Source organism: Bombina bombina, chromosome 6 (genome assembly GCF_027579735.1).
Source record: "Bombina bombina isolate aBomBom1 chromosome 6, aBomBom1.pri, whole genome shotgun sequence".
Classification (NCBI taxonomy): domain Eukaryota; kingdom Metazoa; phylum Chordata; class Amphibia; order Anura; family Bombinatoridae; genus Bombina; species Bombina bombina.
The window spans coordinates 151,604,662-151,630,378 of NC_069504.1; the positions used below are offsets into that span (position 1 = coordinate 151,604,662).

A 25,717-nucleotide genomic window follows, 5' to 3' on the forward strand; every position below is an offset into this window, starting at 1 on the left:
TTTGTTATCAAGTTTATGCCTGTTTAACATGTCTGAACTACCAGATAGACTGTGTTCTGAATGTGGGGAAGCCAAGGTTCCTTATCATTTAAATAGATGTGATTTATGTGACACAGAAAATGATGCCCAAGATGATTCCTCAAGTGAGGGGAGTAAGCATGGTACTGCATCATTCCCTCCTTCGTCTACACCAGTCTTGCCCACTCAGGAGGCCCCTAGTACATCTAGCGCGCCAATACTCCTTACTATGCAACAATTAACGGCTGTAATGGATAATTCTATCAAAAACATTTTAGCCAAAATGCCCACTTATCAGCGTAAGCGCGACTGCTCTGTTTTAGATACTGAAGAGCATGAGGACGCTGATGATAATGGTTCTGAAATGCCCCTACACCAGTCTGAGGGGGCCAGGGAGGTTTTGTCTGAGGGAGAAATTTCAGATTCAGGGAAAATTTCTCAACAAGCTGAACCCGATGTGATTACATTTAAATTTAAGTTGGAACATCTCCGCGCTCTGCTTAAGGAGGTATTATCCACTCTGGATGATTGTGAGAATTTGATCATCCCAGAGAAACTATGTAAAATGGACAAGTTCCTAGAGGTCCCGGGGCTCCCAGAAGCTTTTCCTATACCCAAGCGGGTGGCGGAAATTGTAAATAAAGAATGGGAAAGGCCCGGTATACCTTTCGTCCCTCCCCCCATATTTAAAAAATTGTTTCCTATGGTCGACCCCAGAAAGGACTTATGGCAGACAGTCCCCAAGGTCGAGGGAGCGGTTTCTACTTTAAACAAACGCACCACTATACCCATAGAAGATAGTTGTGCTTTCAAAGATCCTATGGATAAAAAATTAGAAGGTTTGCTTAAAAAGATGTTTGTTCAGCAAGGTTACCTTCTACAACCAATTTCATGCATTGTCCCTGTCACTACAGCCGCGTGTTTCTGGTTCGATGAGCTAGTAAAGGCTATCGATAGTGATTCTCCTCCTTATGAGGAGATTATGGACAGAATCCGTGCTCTCAAATTGGCTAATTCTTTCACCCTAGACGCCACTTTGCAATTGGCTAGGTTAGCGGCGAAAAATTCTGGGTTTGCTATTGTGGCGCGCAGAGCGCTTTGGTTGAAATCTTGGTCAGCGGATGCGTCTTCCAAGAACAAATTGCTTAACATTCCTTTCAAAGGGAAAACGCTGTTTGGCCCTGACTTGAAAGAGATTATCTCTGATATCACTGGGGGTAAGGGCCACGCCCTTCCTCAGGATAGGTCTTTCAAGGCCAAAAATAAACCTAATTTTCGTCCCTTTCGTAGAAACGGACCAGCCCCAAGTGCTACGTCCTCTAAGCAAGAGGGTAATACTTCTCAAGCCAAGCCAGCCTGGAGACCAATGCAAGGCTGGAACAAGGGAAAGCAGGCCAAGAAACCTGCCACTGCTACCAAGACAGCATGAAATGTTGGCCCCCGATCCGGGACCGGATCTGGTGGGGGGCAGACTCTCTCTCTTCGCTCAGGCTTGGGCAAGAGATGTTCTGGATCCTTGGGCACTAGAAATAGTCTCCCAAGGTTATCTTCTGGAATTCAAGGGGCTTCCCCCAAGGGGGAGGTTCCACAGGTCTCAATTGTCTTCAGACCACATAAAGAGACAGGCATTCTTACATTGTGTAGAGGACCTGTTAAAAATGGGAGTGATTCATCCTGTTCCATTAGGAGAACAAGGGATGGGGTTCTACTCCAATCTGTTCGTAGTTCCCAAAAAAGAGGGAACGTTCAGACCAATCTTAGATCTCAAGATCCTAAACAAGTTTCTCAAGGTTCCATCGTTCAAAATGGAAACCATTCGAACAATTCTTCCTTCCATCCAGGAAGGTCAATTCATGACCACGGTGGATTTAAAGGATGCGTATCTACATATTCCTATCCACAAGGAACATCATCGGTTCCTAAGGTTCGCATTCCTGGACAAGCATTACCAGTTCGTGGCACTTCCTTTCGGATTAGCCACTGCTCCAAGGATTTTCACAAAGGTGCTAGGGTCCCTTCTAGCGGTACTAAGACCAAGGGGCATTGCAGTAGTTCCTTACTTGGACGACATTCTGATTCAAGCGTCGTCCCTTCCTCAAGCAAAGGCTCATACGGACATAGTCCTGGCCTTTCTCAGATCTCACGGATGGAAAGTGAACGTAGAAAAAAGTTCTCTATCTCCGTCAACAAGGGTTCCCTTCTTGGGAACAATAATAGATTCCTTAGCAATGAGGATTTTTCTGACAGAGGCCAGAAAAACAAAACTTCTAAACTCTTGTCAAACACTTCATTCCGTTCCTCTTCCTTCCATAGCGCAGTGCATGGAAGTAATAGGTTTGATGGTAGCGGCAATGGACATAGTTCCTTTTGCGCGCATTCATCTAAGACCATTACAACTGTGCATGCTCAGTCAGTGGAATGGGGACTATACAGACTTGTCTCCGACGATACAAGTAAATCAGAGGACCAGAGACTCACTCCGTTGGTGGCTGTCCCTGGACAACCTGTCACAAGGGATGACCTTCCGCAGACCAGAGTGGGTCATTGTCACGACCGACGCCAGTCTGATGGGCTGGGGCGCGGTCTGGGGACCCCTGAAAGCTCAGGGTCTTTGGTCTCGGGAAGAATCTCTTCTACCGATAAATATTCTGGAACTGAGAGCGATATTCAATGCTCTCAAGGCTTGGCCTCAGCTAGCAAAGGCCAAGTTCATACGGTTTCAATCAGACAACATGACGACTGTTGCGTACATCAACCATCAGGGGGGAACAAGGAGTTCCCTGGCGATGGAAGAAGTGACCAAAATCATTCAATGGGCGGAGACTCACTCCTGCCACCTGTCTGCAATCCACATCCCAGGAGTGGAAAATTGGGAAGCGGATTTTCTGAGTCGTCAGACATTACATCCGGGGGAGTGGGAACTCCATCCGGAAATCTTTGCCCAAATTACTCAACTGTGGGGCATTCCAGACATGGATCTGATGGCCTCTCGTCAGAACTTCAAGGTTCCTTGCTACGGGTCCAGATCCAGGGATCCCAAGGCGACTCTAGTAGATGCACTAGTAGCACCTTGGACCTTCAAACTAGCTTATGTATTCCCGCCGTTTCCTCTCATCCCCAGGCTGGTAGCCAGGATCAATCAGGAGAGGGCGTCGGTGATCTTGATAGCTCCTGCGTGGCCACGCAGGACTTGGTATGCAGATCTGGTGAATATGTCATCGGCTCCACCATGGAAGCTACCTTTGAGACGAGACCTTCTTGTTCAAGGTCCGTTCGAACATCCTAATCTGGTCTCACTCCAGCTGACTGCTTGGAGATTGAACGCTTGATCTTATCAAAACGAGGGTTCTCAGATTCTGTTATTGATACTCTTGTTCAGGCCAGAAAGCCTGTAACTAGAAAAATTTACCACAAAATATGGAAAAAATATATCTGTTGGTGTGAATCTAAAGGATTCCCTTGGGACAAGGTAAAAATTCCTAAGATTCTATCCTTTCTTCAAGAAGGATTGGAGAAAGGATTATCTGCAAGTTCCTTGAAGGGACAGATTTCTGCCTTGTCTGTGTTACTTCACAAAAAGCTGGCAGCTGTGCCAGATGTTCAAGCCTTTGTTCAGGCTCTGGTTAGAATCAAGCCTGTTTACAAACCTTTGACTCCTCCTTGGAGTCTCAACTTAGTTCTTTCAGTTCTTCAGGGGGTTCCGTTTGAACCCTTACATTCCGTTGATATTAAGTTATTATCTTGGAAAGTTTTGTTTTTGGTTGCAATTTCTTCTGCTAGAAGAGTTTCAGAATTATCTGCTCTGCAGTGTTCTCCTCCTTATCTGGTGTTCCATGCAGATAAGGTGGTTTTACGTACTAAACCTGGTTTTCTTCCGAAAGTTGTTTCTAACAAAAACATTAACCAGGAGATAGTCGTGCCTTCTTTGTGTCCGAAACCAGTTTCAAAGAAGGAACGTTTGTTGCACAATTTGGATGTTGTTCGCGCTCTAAAATTCTATTTAGATGCTACAAAGGATTTTAGACAAACATCTTCCTTGTTTGTTGTTTATTCTGGTAAAAGGAGAGGTCAAAAAGCAACTTCTACCTCTCTCTCTTTTTGGATTAAAAGCATCATCAGATTGGCTTATGAGACTGCCGGACGGCAGCCTCCTGAAAGAATCACAGCTCATTCCACTAGGGCTGTGGCTTCCACATGGGCCTTCAAGAACGAGGCTTCTGTTGATCAGATATGTAGGGCAGCGACTTGGTCTTCACTGCACACTTTTACCAAATTTTACAAGTTTGATACTTTTGCTTCTTCTGAGGCTATTTTTGGGAGAAAGGTTTTGCAAGCCGTGGTGCCTTCCATTTAGGTGACCTGATTTGCTCCCTCCCTTCATCCGTGTCCTAAAGCTTTGGTATTGGTTCCCACAAGTAAGGATGACGCCGTGGACCGGACACACCTATGTTGGAGAAAACAGAATTTATGTTTACCTGATAAATTACTTTCTCCAACGGTGTGTCCGGTCCACGGCCCGCCCTGGTTTTTTAATCAGGTCTGATAATTTATTTTCTTTAACTACAGTCACCACGGTATCATATGGTTTCTCCTATGCAAATATTCCTCCTTTACGTCGGTCGAATGACTGGGGTAGGCGGAGCCTAGGAGGGATCATGTGACCAGCTTTGCTGGGCTCTTTGCCATTTCCTGTTGGGGAAGAGAATATCCCACAAGTAAGGATGACGCCGTGGACCGGACACACCGTTGGAGAAAGTAATTTATCAGGTAAACATAAATTCTGTTTCTTTATGAATATCTGTGCAAAGTTATTGATGGCAGTTCATAGTACCACTTGTAAATTATTTGTTAGAGATAACAAATAAAGTGTGTCCATCTGACGTATTCTTTCAGTATGTGTGTGCAGTTGCTGTAAGCGGCTTTTTCTCCCTTAAAGGGACCGTATACTATAAAAGTTTTTTTCCATAATGTGTTTCTAATTACTTTTTTTTTACCAGCTGCAGAGAATAAAATGCATGAGATTTGCTTTTTAAGGCTTATTTGTGTATATGAATTAGCTGATTTTGTGTTTTGAAGCCACAACCTAATAAAATGGGTTGAGCAGGTAGGTAGGTAGGTATGTATTAGGTACTTGTAAAGCGCGGCTAATCACTCGTAAGGGTTCCAAGGCGCTCGCTAATCATTTTATCGACCTCGGAAGGATGAAAGGCTGAGTGGACCTCGCCGGGGATCGAACCTGCAACCCTTGGGTTGCTACAGAGCTCAGCCACAGTGCCTTAGCATGCTGATAATCAGATCTCATCACTTTATCACATTGTGTACATATACCTGCTTCTTTATCTTATATTTGTCCATAAACCAATCACCAATACTTGGAGAGAACAATGGAAAATTAACATTTTATTACCTCATCTCTTCTATAACCCACTGGGAGTGTAAATTCGTCTTCTGGCTGTGTTAACACAGCTTGGCCTTGAGGCCAACAACTTTCAGGATGGGTGGGGATACCACAGGCCAAATAAACTTTCAAATGCCAATATAAGGGTAATGGAAATACTTGTAAACAATTTAATACACTCCAGCAGGTAAAGTGGATCATTGGGAACAAATTAAAGGGTAGACTTTTTGGGGGTAAACTATCCCTTTAATATTGTGAAGGGAGGGAATACACAGTGATAAAATATTCCAGGAGGCTCAAATCTTATGAGCCATTTTTTTTATAGCCCAGATAATCATACAAACATCCTCACAACACAAAAGAGATGCCGGCTCAAAAGTTATGTCTTTTTGTGTATAGTCTGAACCAAGGATACTTTCAATTAGTAGTCAAAGTAGTAGAAAATATACCGATCCTCCATGATTTCTCGGGACACCTCCATATGTCGGTCACTGTACAGCTTACCTGTATATCGGCCACTGTACAGCTTACCCGTATATTGGCCACTGTACAGCTTACAGTGACGGAAATATGGAGGTGTCACAAGGAGTCGTGCAGGATCCGTATATTTTCCACTAAGTTGACTACTAATCACAAGTATCCTGGGATTAGTTATACACAAAGACATAACTTTAGAGCCAGTATCTCTTTTGTGTTGTGAGGACGTTTGTACGATTATCAGGGCTACAAGAAAAATGGCTCATAAGATTTGAGCCTCCTGGAATAATTTATCACTGTGTATGCACTCACTTCACAATATTAAGGGAGAAAGAGCCGCTTACAGCAACTGCACACACAAACTGACAGAATACGTCAGATGGACACACTTTGTTTATTATCTCTGACAAATAATTTACAAGTTGTACTATGAACTGTCATCAATAACTTTGCACAGATATTCATAAGGTGTATACATGAAGAAACTTGTTCTATTGAAATATAAACTGACATGTTGTCACAGACTTAAGTCTACAGCAGCAGTGGTGCTGGACATAAATACATTACTGTTCTTTACATAGTCTTGACAGGTTGATGACAGTGGTTCCCCCTTGGGGGTGGTTTTATTATTATTATTTTCCCCTCTTTCTCGCCTATTGTATGTGTGTAGTGTGGATGAATGAGTGAATGATTGGAACACCTCTATCAATGTTATGGCCACATATTCTATATATGATATGGTTTGACTATAATAAATGTATTCTTTATTGCAGTGCTGGGATCTGTTGTGTTTATTCTGCGGATTAAGGATGATTTGACTACATCCCATCCATGCACTAGCTATCATTTAAAATATTGTGTAGTTTGAATATCACATAGATTGTGCTGTCACTATTTGAGAGTTGTAATAAACTGAAAAATGTTACAGCTCTGAGTATGGAAAAAGTACGTTTTTTACTTAAATATCACAATTTTTTGTCTTCGTACAATATATAGTCCTGATCAGCATATTGTGCAAAAGGTATCCCAATCACATTTTTATTGCAGTTCAAATCTGCCATTCCACAAATTGTGCTAGCAGATTACAGTAAGTGTTGATAATGTCCATTATTTCCAATTTTTAAATCCATTAATAATTCATTTGCAAACAATAACCATATTACTTTATGGAGGATACTGAGAGTTGTTTCTACATGTTAATGCTTCTTTCTCTAGGATCTAGATGTTAGTTGTTTCCTTTTGATATTCCTGGGTTCTTAACAGTCAACTGTATTATGGTTTCAGTATAGTTACCTGGATATATGCAGATTCTCACCCTTGCATGTCCATGTCCAAAAACCTGTTTCACTTGTTGGATTTTGTGTCTGTGGGTGAGCTGAGAGTTTGTTTAAAATTGAATTCGGGTAAATATTAAAATATAGAAATACACTGTTTTTGATTTAGAATGTTTGTTTATTTTGCATTTTTTTATACATACATACAGCGTGTTGCTTTAATAAGTTTAATGCAGGTCTGGATTTGTCCACTAGGTGTCAGCAGTGGAGCATAGGTAGAGCCTATCATACAGCTGTCAGTTGGAGATTGAGATTGTCTCTATGTGAGGGCCATTTGACATGCAATGCTTTTATTCTGGAAAGTAGTCTGTTGGGATCAGGAACTGAGAAAATTCCAGAAATTTTCATGTTAAAGGAACATAAAACACTAGATTACAAGTTGAGCGCAAAATATCGCTTCTGCGAAAGCGATATTTGCGCTCAACTTACTAACATCAGTGAATGCAAATGGGCGGGGGTATTACAAGTGAGGTGCAATGCGAAAGCGAGGCATGGAAGCCCATAGGCTCTAATGGGAGCCTCGTTCTCATGCCGTGAGACACGGCATGAGAACTAGCGCAGCAAATATAAATATATACGTATATGAATGTATACATATATTTATGTGTATATACACATTAATATAGAAATATAAAGTCACTTTTCAGTGCCGTTTCTTTTTCTAACACCCCACACCCGCCAGCTTTTGCCCACAAAAATTACTTAATTGAGTTACTTTATGAAATAATAAAGATGCTACTTTTTTTTAATAGATTACTACACTGAAATCCATTGTAAACGTTTTAAGTGGAAAACAATCTTATAGTATACAGTATACTGTTAAGCTTACAAACCAATATTGCTTTAAATGCTACTTAATTTGATAGGTTCATGAATATCCCACAGAGGGTAAAGTACCTTCCAGGGGATGTTTCTTTGTTCATCTTAAAGGGACATTTCATCCAAAATTGGTATCCACATAGATGCATTTCAGTTTTTAATAGAAGCATTTTTGTAATATACATGTATTAGCAAAAATACTTCTAATAAAAGCTATTGCTGTTTAAAAGTGTATTTAAGTATTCACCATACACCAGCATTTTAAACACAGCATTTGCTCACAGAGCCTAAGGTGCTTGTTGTACCATCTGGTTATGACTGTTTGTTGATTGCTGACATGATACAAGCCCCACTGGTGCTCTGAGCAGCTGCAGTATTTAAAATGCTGGTGCACTGAGAATATCTAGTTATGCTTCACATGCACGTGCAGAGAAAAATGCTAACACAAAAACAGTGATAACGTTAGCATATTTACCAATGCATGTGAAATGCACATCTATGTGCATTAAAATTTTGACCAGAATGTCCCTCTAACACTTTTTACCCACACACATCATACTCCTTTTATTTCTCATCGCTTCACATATAATGAAACTAATAAATCTTGTTTTTCTAAATTAAGATAAAATTTAGAACACTAAGTTGACTTTTAAAATCTAATACAAATGTTATGTTGTGTTTTTCAGACAACTTTCAATGATGATTATGTTAGCACAGAGTAATCCTCAATTATTTTCTCTGATTGGAACAAGAGTTGACATTAACAAGGAGCTTGAACATCTAGACCACTACACAAAACTCCAAGAGTCAACAGCAGACGATCTGCTCGACAAAAACAAAACACACTGGAAAGATTGGCTTAAAAAATACAGGTATATGAACTGAAAGAAATATATTGGGTCACTGAATTTATTTATAATCAATGAAAATGCAAATTTTCTTTTTAAGAAGAATGAGCTAAACGGTAGATTTGTGCAAATAAACTTGGTTTACAATGTTAGGAGGTGCTCTTTTTACATATTGTAGTTATTATTTTCCATCTTAATATGAGGAGAGTCCACGGCTTCATTCCTTACTTGTGGGAATACAGAACCTGGCCACCAGGAGGAGGCAAAGACACCCCAGCCAAAGGCTTAAATACCTCCCCTCACCCCCCAGTCATTCTTTGCCTTTCGTCACAGGAGGATGGCAGAGAAGTGTCTTTGAAATTTCGGAGTAGTCTCTTATGGAAGATAGTACTCTTCGGCATGGGACTGGAGTTTTAAGTAGTCTTGTCAGCCTCTCAGTGAGAGAATTGACGAATGTTGGGGTCTGGAGATGCAGGGCGAGTCTTTCTGCAAAACCATCCAGACTCGTATTAACAACTCCTAAGCAATCAGTGTTGACGAGTTTCACTGCCTGCTTCTATCACTCAAGTGCATGTCAGGTGCAATGCTACAAGACTGTCAAACTTGAGAGGCTGTGTGTCCCACTGCGATGATTCCGGTAAGATTGTTTCATTTTATTTCATATGATAACGTAAGAAGACAGGATCACAGTGTGACTCCTTTATCTGTATGGAATCAAGGGTTAATATCTCCGGAAGGGGATTATTGAACAGGGGGGATTCATACATGACTTGTTTTATTATGTTTTCTCCAACATTGGTGTGTACGGTCCACGGCGTCATCCATTACTTGTGGGAATATTCTCTTCCCCAACAGGAAATGGCAAAGAGCACAGCAAAAGCTGTCCATATAGCCCCTCCTTGGCTCCGCCCCCCCAGTCATTCTCTTTGCCGCTCTGAACAAGTAGCATCTCCACGGAGATGGTGAAGAGTATGTGGTGTTTAGTTGTAGTTTTTTATTCTTCTATCAAAAGTTTGTTATTTTGAAATGGTACTGGTATGTACTATTTACTCTGAAACAGAAAGAGATGAAGAGTTCTGTTTAAAAGAAGAGTATGATTTTAGCAGCAGTAACTAAAATCAATTGCTGCTCCCACGCAGGACTGTTGAGCCTAGAGAACTTCAGTTGGGGGGAACAGTTTGCAGACTTTTCTGCTCAAGGTATGACTAGCAATTTTTCTAACAAGACTGTGTAATGCTGGAAGGCTGTCATTTTCCCTCATGGGGATCGGTAAGCCATTTTCTTAGACTCAGACAGAATAAAGGGCTTATTATGGGCTAATAACTGGTGGACACTTTTAAGGGCTAAATCGATTGTTTATTTAAGTGATTATTAAGGTTTTGAAGTGGATTTCAAACTTTTTAATATTTGGGGAACGTTTTTATCGCCAGGCACTAGTTAAGACACCTTTCCAGTCAGGAAGGGCCTTTCTCTGTAGTAGGCAGAGCCTCATTTTCGCACCATTATTGCGCAGTTTCTTTTGAGTGCAGTGCATGCAGCTGCATGTGAGAGGGTCTGGTATCCACAGAAAACGTTTCTAGAAGGCTGGAATTGGTATCGTATACCCCCCTGGGATAAGTGAAGTTGCAGCAAAGGCTGTGGCTGGGACTGTAGTGGGGTTAAATTGCAAACGGCTCTGGTTTCCGTATTTTAAGGGTTAACAGCTTCAAAATTGGGGTGCAATACTTTGAATGCATTAAGACACTGTGGTGAAAATTTGGTAAAGTTTGGATAATTCCTTCATAGTTTTTCACATATTCAGTAATAAAGTGTGCCCTGTTTAACATTTAAAGAGACCGTAACGGTTTTGTTTAAAAACGTTTTTTGTGCTTTATTAACCAGTTTAAGCCTGTTTAACATGTCTGTACCTTCAGATAAGTCATGTTCTGTATGTATGGAGGCCAAGGTGGTTACTCCTTCAAATGTATGTGATAATTGTGCCATGGCGTCCAAACAAAGTAAGGACAGTACTGTCACATTTTAGTAAGGTTGCCCAGGATGATTCCTCAGATGAAGGAAGTAGGGATAGTTCTGCATCCTCTCCTTCTGTGTCTATACCAGTTATGCCCGCGCAGGCGACCCCTAGTACTCCTAGCGCGCCAATGCTTGTTACTATGCAACAATTGACGGCAGTAATGGATAACTCCATAGCTAATATTTTATCCAAAATGCCAGCATTTCAGAGAAAGCGCGATTGCTCAGTTTTAAACACTGTAGAGCAGGAGGGCGCTGATGATAATTTATCTGTCATACCCTCACACCAGTCTGAAGTGGCAGTGAGGGAGGGTTTGTCAGATGGAGAAATTTCTGATACAGGAAGAATTTCTCAGCAGGCAGAACCTGATGTTGTGACATTTAAATTTAAATTAGAGCATCTCCGCGCATTACTTAAGGAGCCAAACGCACGACCATTCCCATTGAGGACAATTGTGCTTTCAAAGATCCTATGGATAAAAAATTGGAGGGTTTGCTTAAAAAGATTTTTGTACAGCAAGGATACCTCCTTCAACCTATTTCGTGCATTGTTCCTTTCACTACAGCGGCGTGGTTCTGGTTCGAGGAACTGGAAAAGTCGCTCAGTAGGGAGACTCCATATGAGGAGGTCATGGACAGAATTCACGCACTTAAGTTAGCTAATTCCTTTATTTTAGACGCCGCTTTGCAGTTAGCGAAATTAGCGGCGAAAAATTCAGGGTTTGCAATTGTGGCGCGTAGAGCGCTCTGGCTAAAGTCTTGGTCGGCGGATGTATCTTCCAAGACAAAATTGCTTAATATTCCTTTCAAAGGTAAGACCCTTTTTGGGCCAGAATTGAAGGAAATTATTTCAGATATCACTGGGGGAAAGGGCTATGCCCTTCCACAAGATAGGCCTTTCAAGGCTAAGAATAAGTCCAATTTTCGTTCCTTTCGCAACTTCAGGAACGGACCGTCTTCTAACTCTGCAGCCTCTAGACAAGAGGGTAACGCTTCCCAGACTAAACCAGCTTGGAAACCAATGCAAGGCTGGAACAAGGGTAAACAAGCCAAGAAGCCTGCTGCTGCTACCAAAACAGCATGAAGGGGTAGCCCCCGATCCGGGACCGGATCTAGTAGAGGGCAGACTCTCTCTCTTTGCTCAGGCTTGGGCAAGAGATGTTCAGGATCCCTGGACACTAGAAATAGTCTCTCAGGGTTATCTTCTAGAATTCAAGGAACTACCCCCAAGGGGAAGGTTCCACATTTCTCACTTATCTTCAAACCAAATAAAGAGACAGGCATTCTTACATTGTGTAGAAGACCTGTTAAAGATGGGAGTGATACACCCAGTTCCAACTGTGGAACAGGGTCACGGGTTTTACTCAAATCTGTAGTTCCCAAAAAAGAGGGAACCTTCAGACCAATTCTGGATTTAAAAATTCTAAACAAATTTCTCAGAGTTCCATCGTTCAAAATGGAAACCATTCGAACAATTTTACCTGCAATCCGGGAGGGTCAATATATGACTACCGTGGATTTAAAGGATGCGTATCTACATATTCCTATCCATAAAGATCATCATCAGTTCCTAAGGTTCGCCTTTCTGGACAAACATTATCAGTTCATGGCTCTTCCATTCGGACTAGCCACTGCTCCCAGAATTTTCACAAAAGTGCTCGGGTCCCTTCTAGCAGTTCTAAGACCAAGGGGCATTGCAGTGGCACCTTACCTGGACGACATTCTAATTCAAGCGTCGTCTCTTTCCAAGGCAAAGGCTCATACAGACATCGTTCTAGCCTTTCTCAGATCTCACGGGTGGAAGGTGAACGTAGAAAAGAGTTCCCTGTATCCGTCGACAAGAGTTCCCTTTTTGGGAACAATAATAGATTCTTTAGAAATGAAGATCTTCTTGACAGCAGTCAGAAAGTCAAAGCTTCGAAACGCTTGTCAAGTTCTTCTCTCTATTCTACAGCCTTCCATAGCTCAGTGCATGGAAGTAGTAGGGTTGATGGTTGCAGCAATGGATATAGTTCCTTTTGCTCGAATTCATCTAAGACCATTACAACTGTGCATGCTCAAGCAGTGGAATGGGGATTATACAGACTTTTCTCCAAAGATTCAAGAAGACCAGATAACCAGAGACTCACTCCGTTGGTGGTTGTCCCAGGATCACCTGTCTCAGGGAATGAGTTTCCGCAGACCAAAGTGGGTCATTGTCACGACCGACGCCAGTCTATTAGGCTGGGGCGCGGTCTGGGACTCCCTGAAAGCTCAGGGTCTATGGTCTCGGGAAGAGTCTCTTCTTCCGATAAACATCCTGGAACTGAGAGCGATATTCAATGCTCTCCAGGCTTGGCCTCAACTAGCGAAGGCCGGATTCATAAGATACCAGTTGGACAACATGACGACTGTAGCTTACATCAATCATCAGGGGGGAACAAAGAGTTCCTTGGCGATGAGAGAGGTATCCAAGATCATCAAATGGGCGGAGGAACACTCCTGCCACCTATCTGCAATCCACATTCCAGGGGTAGACAACTGGGAGGCGGATTACCTGAGTCGTCAGACTTTCCATCCGGGGGAGTGGGAACTCCACCCCGAGGTGTTTGCCCAGTTGACTCAATTATGGGGCATTCCAGACATGGATCTGATGGCGTCCCGTCAGAACTTCAAGGTTCCTTGCTACGGGTCCAGATCCAGGGATCCCAAGGCGACTCTAGTGGATGCATTAGTGGCGCCTTGGTCGTTCAACCTAGCTTATGCGTTTCCACCGTTCCCTCTCCTCCCCAGGCTTGTAGCCAGGATCAAACAGGAGAAGGCCTCGGTGATTCTGATAGCTCCTGCGTGGTCGCGCAGGACTTGGTATGCAGACCTGGTGAATATGTCATTGGCTCCACCATGGAAGCTACCTTTGAGACAGGATCTTCTAATACAAGGTCCATTCGAACATCCAAATCTAGATTCTCTACAGCTGACTGCTTGGAAATTGAACGTTTGATTTTATCCAAGCGTGGGTTTTCAGATTCTGTGATAGATACTCTGGTCCAAGCCAGAAAACCTGTGACTAGAAAGATTTACCATAAAATATGGAAAAGATATATCTGTTGGTGTGAATCCAAGGGATTCTCCTGGAGTAAGATTAAAATTCCTAAGATCCTCTCCTTTCTTCAAGAAGGTTTGGATAAGGGATTGTCAGCGAGTTCTCTAAAAGGACAGATTTCTGCTTTATCTGTCTTGTTACACAAACGACTGGCAGCTGTGCCAGATATACAAGCTTTTGTACAGGCTTTGGTCAGAATCAAGCCTGTTTACAGATCTTTGACTCCTCCTTGGAGTCTAAATTTAGTTATTTCAGTTCTTCAAGGGGTTCCGTTTGAACCTCTACATTCCATAGATATCAAGTTACTATCTTCAAAAGTTCTGTGTTTGGTTGCTATTTCTTCTGCAAGAAGAGTTTCTGAATTATCTGCTTTGCAGTGTAATCCACCCTATCTGGTGTTCCATGCAGATAAGGTTGTTTTGCGTACTAAGCCTGGTTTTCTTCCGAAAGTTGTTTCCAACAGGAATATTAACCAGGAAATAATTGTTCCTTCTCTGTGTCCGAATCCAGTTTCAAAGAAGGAACGTTTGTTACACAATTTAGATGTAGTTCGTGCTTTCAAGTTCTATTTAGAAGCAACTAAGGATTTTAGACAAACCTCATCTTTGTTTGTCGTCTACTCTGGTAAGAGGAGAGGACAAAAAGCTACGGCTACCTCTCTGTCTTTCTGGCTGAAAAGCATTATCCGATTGGCTTATGAGACTGCCGGACGGCAGCCTCCTAAACGAATCACAGCTCACTCCACTAGAGCTGTGGCTTCCACATGGGCCTTCAAGAACGAGGCTTCTGTTGATCAGATATATAAGGCAGCGACTTGGTCTTCTCTGCACACTTTTGCCAAATTTTACAAATTTGATACTTTTGCTTCTTCGGAGGCTGTTTTTGGGAGAAAGGTCTTGCAAGCCGTGGTGCCTTCCGTTTAGGTAACCTGATTTGCTCCCTCCCTTCATCCGTGTCCTAAAGCTTTGGTATTGGTTCCCACAAGTAATGGATGACGCCGTGGACCGAACACACTGTTGGAGAAAGTAATTTATTAGGTAAGCATAAATTCTGTTTTATGCTGCGACATATGTGAGATGAGGCTCTGGCAGGAACATTCAATTTGGATAAATGCGCAGCCTGTCAGTTTGGCGCGCTTTTCTTCCTGCGGCAGGGGCGGTCCTGCATGGCACTCCATGTGGCCGGGTGTGGCTTCATTAACTTCCTCTTTCCTGACCGTGCGGTTTACAGGAGAAGAAGCGGTTTCTCTATGGGACCTAGGTCATAGAATAGGGTAGTTGTGTCTAAAAAGACCAAGATGTTTAGTACCACTGAGCCGTCCACCTCTGAGGGGGTCTCCGTTCCGCGAGGTGCGTTCCCTACAATCATCTCCTATTACACATGCAGCTCCCCCTACCTTCACGTTCCAATCCACAGGGACCACTTCCAGTTCCTAATGTTTGCGTTCCTGTATCAGCATTGCCCTTCCATTTAGTCTAGCTACGGCCCCAAGAATCTTTACAAAGGTTTTAGGGGCTCTCCTGGCCGTCGTCAGAACCCAATGTATAGCAGTAGCTCCCTACTTGGACGACATTCTGGTTCAAGCACCATCCTTTCGTCTAGCGGTGGACCATTCGGTATCTCTTCTCTCACTTTTTCGATCACATGGATGGAAGATAAACTTAGAAAGGAGTTCTCTTATTCAAAGCACCAGGGTAGAATTCCTGGGTACTCTAATAGATTCAATATCCATAAGGATATTTCTAACCGACCAGAGATGGTGCAAGCTAGCTTCACCATGTCTTGCCCCTCCGGACCTTTCGTAAGGCCATCTGTGGCTCAGTGTATTGAGGTAATTGGTCTCATGGTGTCCAGCATGGACATAATTCCCTTTGCCAGGTTCTGTCTAAGACTGTTACAGCTGTGCATGCTGAGACAGTGGAACGGCGATCACTCAGATCTATCCCAACAGATTTCTCTGGACAACCGGTTCGAGAGAATCGCTCTCTTGGTGGCTCTGTCCAGATCGCCTGTCCCAGGGGACATCCTTCTTGAGACCATCCTTGGAGATTGTAACTACGGACGCAAGTCTGTCAGGATGGGGGAGCTGTTTGGGGTGCCAGGAAGGCACAGGGCCGGTGGACGCGAGAGGAATCTCTTCTCCCGATCAACATTCTGGAACTTCGAGCGATCTTCAACGCTCTGAAGGCTTGGCCTCTTCTGGGTTCGTCCCAGTTTATCAGATTTAAATCGGGTAACATTACCTCGGTGGATTACATCAACAATCAGGGGGGGAACGAGAAGCTCCCTAGCCATGAGGGAAGTATCTCGGATTCTGGACTGGGCGGAGGCCCACAACTGCTCGCTGTCAGCGATCCACATTCCAGGTGTGGACAACTGGGAGGCGGGCTTTCTCAGGAGACAATCGTTTCATCCGGGGGAATGGTCTCTCCATCTTGAGGTGTTTGTGGAGATTTGCAACAGATGGGGGACGCCGGAGATAGATCTTATGGCGTCCAGACTCGATACCAAGCTACCCAGATACGGGTCGCGGTCCAGGGATCCCCAGGCAGAGCTGATATATGCCTTAGCAGTGCCCTGGGGGTTCAACCTAGTTTACATTTTTCCACCGTTACCACTTCTTCCTCTGGTAGTGGCCCGCATCAAGCAGGAGCAAGCCTCGACTATTCTAATTGCTCCATCGTGGCCGCAAAGGATGTGGTTTGCGGACCTGGTGGGGATGTCATCATCTCCTCCATGGAGGTTAACTTGTCGCAGAGATCTGCTGGAACAGGGTCCCTTTGTTCATCAAAATCTAGATTCTCTGAGGCTGACTGCTTGGAGATTGAACCATTAGTCCTAGCCAAGAGAGGGTTTTCTTAGAGAGTGATTGATGCTCTCATTCACGCTAGAAAGTCGGTCACCCGTCGCATCTATCATAAGGTGTGGAGGACCTACTTTTCTGGTGTGAAGAACGTGGATTCCCATGGCATAAGGTCAAGGTGTCCAGGATTCTTTCCTTTCTCCAAGATGGTTTGGAGAAGGGACTTGCCGCAAGTTCCTTTTTAAGGGAACAGATCTCTGCTCTTTCTGTGTTATTGCACAAGAGACTCGCTGAGCTTCCTGATATTCAGTCTTTTGTTCAGGCTTTGTCTAGAATCAGGCCTGTGTTTAGGCATTCCGCTCCTCTTTGAAGTTTAAATTTGGTTCTTAAGGTTCTGCAGAGGGCTCCATTTTGAGCCCATGCATTCAGTGGACATTAAATTACTGTCTTGGAAGGTTCTTTTTCTACTGGCTATTGCTTCGGCACACAGAGTCTCCTTACCTAATTTTTGATGATAAGGCTGTTCTTCGCAATGGGATGTGTCTGATCGCAACATCAATCAGGAGATTGTGGTTCCTTCCTTGTGACCTAATCCTCCTCCTTCGAAGGAACGATTACTTCATAATTTGGATGTGGTTCGGGCTTTGAAATTCTATCTTCAGGCTACGAAGGTTTTTAGACAGACTTCGGCATTGTTTGTTGTCTATTCTGGGAAGTGCAGAGGGCAGAAGGCCTCTTCAACTTCCCTATCTTTTTGGTTGAGGAGCATTATCCGCTTAGCTTATGAATCAGTGGGACATAAGCCTCCTCAACGGCTCATTTAACTAGAGCTGTGGCTTCTTCTTGGACCTTCAAGAATGAGGCCTCTATGGAGCAGATTTGTAGGGCGGCTACCTGGTCCTTCTTACATACTTTTTCAAAGTTTTACAAATTTGATGTTTTTGCTTCGGCTGAAGCATATTTTGGGAGAAAGGGTTTTGCAGGCTGTGGTGCCCTCAGAATAGGGTCCGCCTCTTTTACCCTCCCGTTTTTCATTCAGTGTCCTCTAGAGCTTGGGTATATGTTTCCCACAAGTAAGGAATGAAGCCGTGGACTCTCCTCATATAAAGATGGAAGTCATAAATTATGCTTACCAGATAATTTAATTTCCATCTGTATGAGGATAGTCCAAGGCCCCTGCCCGTTTTCTCCGTTGGGCGGACCTAAATTTTGTTTTGTTCTTCTGGCACTATTTATACCCTGTTATTCTCCTATTGTTCCCTCGGCAGAATGACTGGGGGATGAGGGAAGTGGGGGAGGTATTTAAGCCTTTGGCTGGGGTGTCTTTGCCTCCTCCTGGTGGCCAGGTTCTGTATTCCCACAAGTAAGGAATGAAGCCGTGGACTCTCCTCATACAGATGGAAAGGAAATTATCTGGTAAGCATAATTTATTATTTATTATTGTTTTTTATACAAAGTGAGACTAACTATCTAAAGGAAGTACATTGGAAGGTCGAGGGAGAGGGAAATATTAGTAGAGACATCTTAGGACAGTCTGCTCCAGAACCCAGGAATACCTTTATTACCCATTCACCAGTTTTGCATAACCAAAACGGTTATATTAATACACTTTTTACCTCTGTAATTACCTTGTATCTAAGCCTCTGCAGACTGCCCCCTTTTTTCATTAATTTTGACAGACTTGCATTTTAGCCAATCAGGAGTGAGCACAATGTTATCTATATGGCACAAATGAACTAGCGCTTTCTAGTTGTGAAAAACTGTCAAACTGCATCGAGATAAGAGGAAGCATTCAAGGGCTTAGAAATTGTAGCATATGAGCCTACTTAGGTTTTAGCTTTCAACAAAGAATACCAAGAGAGCAAATCAAGTTTGATGATAAAAGTAAATTGGAAAGTTGTTTAAAATTGCATGCCCTATCTGAATCATCATGAAAATGTAACTGACTAGACTGTCCCTTTTAAAGGAACACTTGAGGTCAGGCTGGGGAGTATTTGCAGACCAGGGTAGAGATATAGTAGTGTGCAGTGTTGGGGGGGCTTTGTATGTTAGGGTCAACTTTTTGAATGTTATTCTTGAGGCTAAGGAGGTTTTGGCAAAGATGTGGAGCGATGGTTTAAGAAAAATAAGCCTGGCAGAGGCTTTCTTTGCAGTGATGTGTAATTGCACTTAGAGAAAATCAAAACTTGCTAGTATTTAAAGGAACGTTCTAGTTTTAAAATACGCCTTGTTTTTTCTTTACAAAACCAGTGAACACCCTCGAATGTGATCTGTTAGTGGAGGATACTTAGGTATGCTACTCCTTGTCTGGATCAATGCTGTACTGCTCCAGGGGGAATAGAGCATTTTAATTTGGCCATTAAAATTAAAGGGACATGAAACCCAACATTTTTCTTCAATGATTTAGAAAGAGCATACATTTTTAAACAACTTTTCAATTTACTTATGTTATCTAATTTGCTTCATTCTCTTGGCATCCTTTGTTTAAAAGCATATCTAGATGGGCTCAAGAGCTGGGAGCTAGCTGCTGATTGGTGCCTGCACATATGCCTCTTGTGATTGGCTTACCGATATGTTCAGAAAGTTCCCAGTAGTGCATTGCTGCTCCTTCAAGAAAGGATACCAAGATAATAAAGCAAAATTGATAATAGAAGTAAATTAGAAAACTGTTTTCAATTGTATGCTATATCTAAATCATGAAAGAAAAATTTGGGGTTTCATGTCTCTTTTAAAATACTTGAAGCTTAATAGTGATACAAACCAAAACAAGGACACATACAAAATATGGTGCTCAAATATAATTAAGATGATGTTTACCTGGCTATGGAAATGACTCCTTTGGTCAGTACAATAATCCAAACCTAGATCTTCTTGGATTTACCGATTTGTTTAGTAATAAAATAATTCAAAAGGAAATATTGCTTATCAGGAAATTGTGGTACTGCAACCAACAGAAAGGTCTTGTAATGTATTCTGTATTCTTCAATTCTCCTAATGTCCTTTTATGTTTTTAACGTTTCCAGTTTATCTACATATTCAGTGGATACATTTACCTTTTTAAAGATACAAAGGAAAATATATATAGACTTTTTTTTTATTAAAGGGAAATGAAGGTCAAAAATGCAATGTATTTCCATCTAAAGGGGAGGAGAGTCCACGGCTTCATTCGTTACTATTGGGAATTAAGAACCTAGCCACCAGGAGGAGGCAAAGACACCCCAGCCAAAGGCTTAAATACCTCCCCCACTTCCCTCATTCCCCAGTCATTCTTTGCCTTTCATCACAGGAGGATGGCAGAGGAGTGCCAGAGTTTTGGAGAAGTCTCTTATGGAGGGTAGTACTCTTCGCAGTGGGACTGGAGTATTAAGTAGTCCTGTCAGTCTCTCAGTGAGGGCCTGGGCGAAAGAGTCTGGAGATGCAGGGAGAATCTTTCTGCGAAACCATCACGACCCATATTAATAGCTCCATAAGCAATCAGCGTTGACGAGTTTCGCTACCTGCTTTCTACATTCAGGTCCATGTCCGGAGCGACGCTACTAACCTGTCACACTTGAAGGGCTGTGTTCCTGTTCCACAGCGTGGATTCTGGTAAGATTGTTTCATTTTTTATTAATGATGATAACATAGAAGACAGGGTCACAGTGTGGCGCCTTTTTATCTTACAGAATCAAGGGTTAAAATTCCTGGAAGGGGGATTATTGAACGGGGGGGGTTTATACATGATATTGTTTATTGTGTCATTGCTGCGTTATGTGCAAGATGAGGCTCTGGCAATGTGTGAAACTTTCAGGTTACTTGCGGGAATCTTGCACAGTCATTTTTTGGCGCGTTTTTTCCCTAGTGCAGGTGCGGTTCTGCCAGGCGTTCCACCTGTCTGGGTGTGTCTATCCTTCTCTTTTTATCTGTGGCGCAGGAGACGTAGTAGTTTCTGTAGTCCGGGTCCCAGGAGGTGGTGAATGCCCCGGCCATTGGTGGTATAAAGGTGCCTTTTTGTAAATTAAGTTAGTCTACCCAAAAGCACAAGCGATGGAGGACTCTGACGCGTTAGAGGGCTCTCCCTCCTTAACAGAGTCTCATTCCTCTGTTTATTGTGAGGAGGTTCTTGTAGATCAGCCTGCTCAACTATGTTCCACATGCCTTGATAAAGTTACAACATCTAAATGTAAACGGATGTCTAGTACTACGGAGCCGTCCACCTCTGAGGGTTCTTCGTCCCAGGAGGTACGTTCCCTACATTCATCTCCGATTGCACATGCAGCGCCCCGGGGTCCAACCGTTACTCCTTCGGGAGAGATTCGTCGGCCACCAGACATTGCGGACCAACTGGAATCGACTGTTTTGAAAGTGATCCATACCTTACCACGCTCTGCTAAGCGCAAGCGTAGGGTTTACAATAGCGGCCCGGCCCAGGGTTTGTCATCGCAGATGGAAGATCCAGAGGCTCTATATGATGATGAGGCCCACTCAGACTCTTCGGAGGAGGCCCCTTCTGGGTCGGAGTCCGTGTTATATAAACCTCCGGCGGCGGAGGAGCCTGTTTATAGGTTTAGGATGGAGAATTTGCGTTTCTACGGCAGGTGCTTGCTACTCTGGAGGTTCCGGACCCTAAGATACCGGAGGAACCTGCAATTCCTAAGCTTGACAAGGTATACGAGGACAGAGTAGTACCTCAGTCTTTCCCGGTTCCCATTAAGATGGCTAATATTATTAAGAACGAATGGGAGTGATAAGGTTCTTCCTTTAAGAAGCTGTTCCCCATTCCGGACTCTCAGCTTGAGCTGTGGGGGACCATCCCTAAGGTGTATGGGGCTATCTCTACGCTCGCAAAGTGGACGACTATTCTCCTAGAGGATAGTTCGTCATTTAAAGAGCCCATGGATTAAAAGCTGTGGAAAACATGTTGAGAAAGATGTTTCAGCACACAAAGTTTGTTTTTCAGCCAGCAGCGGCCATTGCGGCGGTCGCCGGAGCTGCGACATATTGGCGTGAATCCCTGTGTGAAATGGTCGAAGGGGGGGAGACATCCATCAACGAGATACAGGTGAAGATTAAGACGCTGAAGGTCGCCAATTCTTTCATCTGTGATGCCAATATGCAAATTATTCGCCTGAATGCTAAGATGTCAGGTTTTTCTGTTTTAGCACGCAGGGCTCTGTGGCTAAAATATTGGTCTGCGGACATGACCTCCAAGTCGAGGCTGTTGTCCCTGCCTTTTCAAGGAAAAATCCTGTTCGGTCCAGGATTGGATTCGATCATATCCATGGTTACGGGAGGCAAGGGAGCTTTCCTACGGCAGGATAAGAAGGCAAAGCCCAAGGGATCTACTTTTCGTCCCTTTCGTGCGGATAAGGCCCAGCGCCAGCAACCCACCAGGAAAGCGGACCAGTCCAAGGGCTCTTGGAAGCCTGCTCAATCTTGGAACAAGTCTAAGCAGTGCAAGAAGCCAGCCGAGACTAAATTGGCATGAAGGGGCAGCCCCCGACTGGTCTCTGGATCGCGTAGGCGGCAGATTTTCTCAATTCTCAGATGCATGGTTGCAGGATGTTCGGGACCCTTGGGTTCTAGAAGTTGTCTCCCAGGCTTACAGGATAGGGTTCAGATCCCATCCACCGAGGGCAGATTCCTCCTGTCAAACCTGTCTTCAAGACCAGAGAAGAGAGAGGCCTTTCTAGAGTGTGTGAGAGATCTCGCCTTTCTCTGGGTTAATGTACCAGTTCCTCTAGCAGAAAGGGGTATAGGGTACTATTCCAACCTTTTTGTGGTTCCAAAGAAGGAGGGCACGTTCTGCCCGATTCTGGACCTAAAGTGTTTAAACAAGTTTCTGAGTGTTCCATCGTTCAAAATGTAAACAATAAGATCTATTCTGCCTAGTTCAAGAGGGGACAGTTCATGACAACTATAGACTTTAAGGACGCTTACCTTCATGTGCCAATTCGCAGGGACCACTTCAGGTTCCTAAGATTTGCGTTTCTGGACCAACACTTCCAGTTTGTGGCCCTTCCTTTTGGTCTGGCGACGGCCCTGAGAATTTTCACAAAGGTTCTGGGGGCGCTGCTTGCAGTGGCCAGATCCAGGAGCATTGCTGTGACTCCTTACCTGGACGACATCCTAGTTCAGGCGCTGTTGCTCAGCCTCGTAGAGGATCATTTGAGGGCTCTTCTTCATCTGCTCCAATCTCACGGTTAGAAGATCAACTCAGGAAAGAGTTCCCTGGTTCCCAGCAACAGGGTAGATTTCTTGGGCACGATAATAGATTCTATGTCCATGAAGATATTTCTCACAAATCAGCGGCGCAGGAAGCGTCCACCTGTCTTGCCCTTCAGTCCTCCACAAGCCCGTCGGTGGCTCGATGTATGGAGGTGATAGGTCTCATGGTGTCAAGCATAGATGTCATCCCATTCGCCAGGTTCCATCTCAGACCTCTTCAATTATGCATGTTGAGACAGTGGAACGGCGATCATTCAGATCTATCACAGATGATATCCATAGATGCTCGGACTCGGATCTCCCTCTCTTTGTGGATCCGTCCGGAGCAACTGTCCATGGGGACGTCCTTCTTGAGACCGTCCTGGGAGATTGTGACCACGGACGCCAGTCTGACAGGATGGCACAAGGAAATTGGTCCAGGGAGGAGTCTCCCTTTCCTATCAACACCCAAGAAATACAAACGATTTACAATGCTCTGAAGGCATGGCCTTCTCTGGAGTCGGTCAGTTTAATCAGATTCCAGACCGACAACATTACCTCGGTGGCTTACATCAACCATCAGGGGGGTACAAGGAGCTTCCTTGCGATGAGGGAGGTGTCTCGGATTCTGGAGCGGGCGGAGTCCCACGACTGCTCACTTTCAGCCATTCACATTCCAGGTGTGGACAACTGGGAAGTAGACTTTCTCAGCAAGCAATCCTTCCATCCGGGGGAATGTTCTCTTCTCCCGAGGTGTTTGTAGAGATTTGTAAAAGATGGGGAACACCGGAGATAGATCTCATGGCGGCCAGACTCAATTCCAAGCTGCCTCGATACGGGTCGCGGTCAAGGGATCCCCAGGCAGAGCTGATGAATGCCTTAGTGGTTCCTTGGGGATTCAGCCTAGCATACATTTTTCCACCGTTACCACTTCTACATCGAGTAGTGGCATGCATCAAACAGGAGCAGGCCTCAGCCATTCTGATTGTTCCTTCGTGGCCATGGAGGACGTGGTTTGCGGATCTGGTGGGGATATCATCCTCTCCGCCGTTGAGGTTACCCTGTCGCAGGGATCTGCTGTCACAGTACCCCTTTCAACATCGAAATCAGGCAAGGAAGCCAGTCACTCGGGCAAGGAAGCCAGTCACTCGTCGCATCTACCATAAGGTGTGGAGCACTTGTCCTGGTGTGAGAAGCATGGATATCCTTGGCATAAGGTGAAGGTATCCTGGATTCTGGCCTTTCTCCAAGATGGTTTGGAGAAGGGTCTTGCCGCTAGTTCCTTAAAGGGACAGATTTCGGCATTATCAGTTTTGTTGCATAGGAGACTCGCTGAGCTCCCTGACATTCAATCTTTTGTTCAGGCTCTCTCTAGAATCAGGCTTTTCTTTAGACAGTCGGCTCCGCCTTGGAGCTTAAACTTAGTCCTTAAGGTTTTGCAGAGGGTACCGTTTGAACCTATGCATTCTATTGACATTAAGATTCTGTCCTGGAAGGTTATCTTCCTGTTGGCTATTGCATCGGCACGCAGATTATCTGAACTAGCTGCCTTGCAATGTGATCCTCCTTATCTGCTTCTATTTAAAATTGAAAACATAAATTATGCTTACCTGATAATTTAATTTCCATCGAGGGGAGGAGAGTCCATGGCTTCATTCATTACTATTGGGAATTAAGAACCTAAAGGATGCACACCTTCATTCACAAGGACCATCACAAGTTTCTGAGATTCGCCTTTTTGGACAATCATGCGGATAAGGCTGTACTTCGCACTGGGTTGGGGTTTCTCCCCAAGGTGGTGTCTAATCATAACATCAATCAGGAAATAGTGTTCCTTCCTTGTGTCCTAACCCTTCTTCTTCAAAGGAGAGGTTACTTCATAACCTGGATGTTGTTCGTGCCTTGAAGTTCTATCTTCAGGCTACAAAGGATTTCAGACAGTCTACATCTCTTTTTGTGGTGTATTCTGGGAAGCGCAAGGGGCAAAGGGCCTCTGCTTCTTCTTTTTCTTTTTGGTTGAGGAGCTTGATTCGCTTGGCTTATGAGACAGTGGGGCATAAGCCTCCTCAGAGGGTCACGGCTTATTCCACTAGAGCTGTGGCTTCGTCTTGGGCCTTCAAGAATGAGGCCTCTATGGAGCAGAATTGTAAGGCGACTACCTGATCCTCCTTGCACACTTTTTTACAAAGTTTTTACAAATTTGACGTTTTTGCTTCTCTGGAAGCTGTTTTTGGGAGAAAGGTTTTGCAGGCTGTGGTGCCCTCAGATTAGGGTCCGCCTTTTACCCTCCCGGTTTCATTCAGTATCCTCTAGAGCTTGGGTATATGTTCCCAAAAGTAATGAATGAAGCCGTGGACTCTCCTCCCCTTTAGATGGAAAACATAAATTATGCTTACCTGATCATTTCATTTCCATCGAGGGGAGGAGAGTCCATGGCTCCCGCCCGTATCTCCGTGGGGCGGACATAAATTTAGTCATCTTCTGGCACCTTTTATACTCTGATATTTCTGCTACTGTTCCTGGTTCCCTCGGCAGAATGACTGGGGGATGAGGGAAGTGGGGGAGGTATTTAAGCCTTTGGCTGGGGTGTATTTGCCTCCTCCTGGTGGCCAGGTTCTTAATTCCCAATAGTAATGAATGAAGCCATGGAGACTCTTCCCCTCGCTAGAAATGAAATTATCAGGTAAGCATAATTTATGTTTTTAATTTTAAATGGAAGCATTTTTGCTATATACTTCC

General features: G+C 43.9%; 1 protein-coding gene across 1 annotated transcript in view; it reads left to right on the forward strand.

Annotated features, from left to right (window-relative positions):
* The window catches only part of SELENOO (selenoprotein O), a 132,414-nt gene that overhangs the window by 86,020 nt on the left and 20,677 nt on the right, over window positions 1-25,717 (forward strand). The window contains exon 7 of the mRNA XM_053716636.1: window positions 8,733-8,918. Coding sequence (XP_053572611.1) covers window positions 8,733-8,918 — 186 coding nt within the window. The remainder of the gene's footprint in view (window positions 1-8,732; window positions 8,919-25,717) is intronic.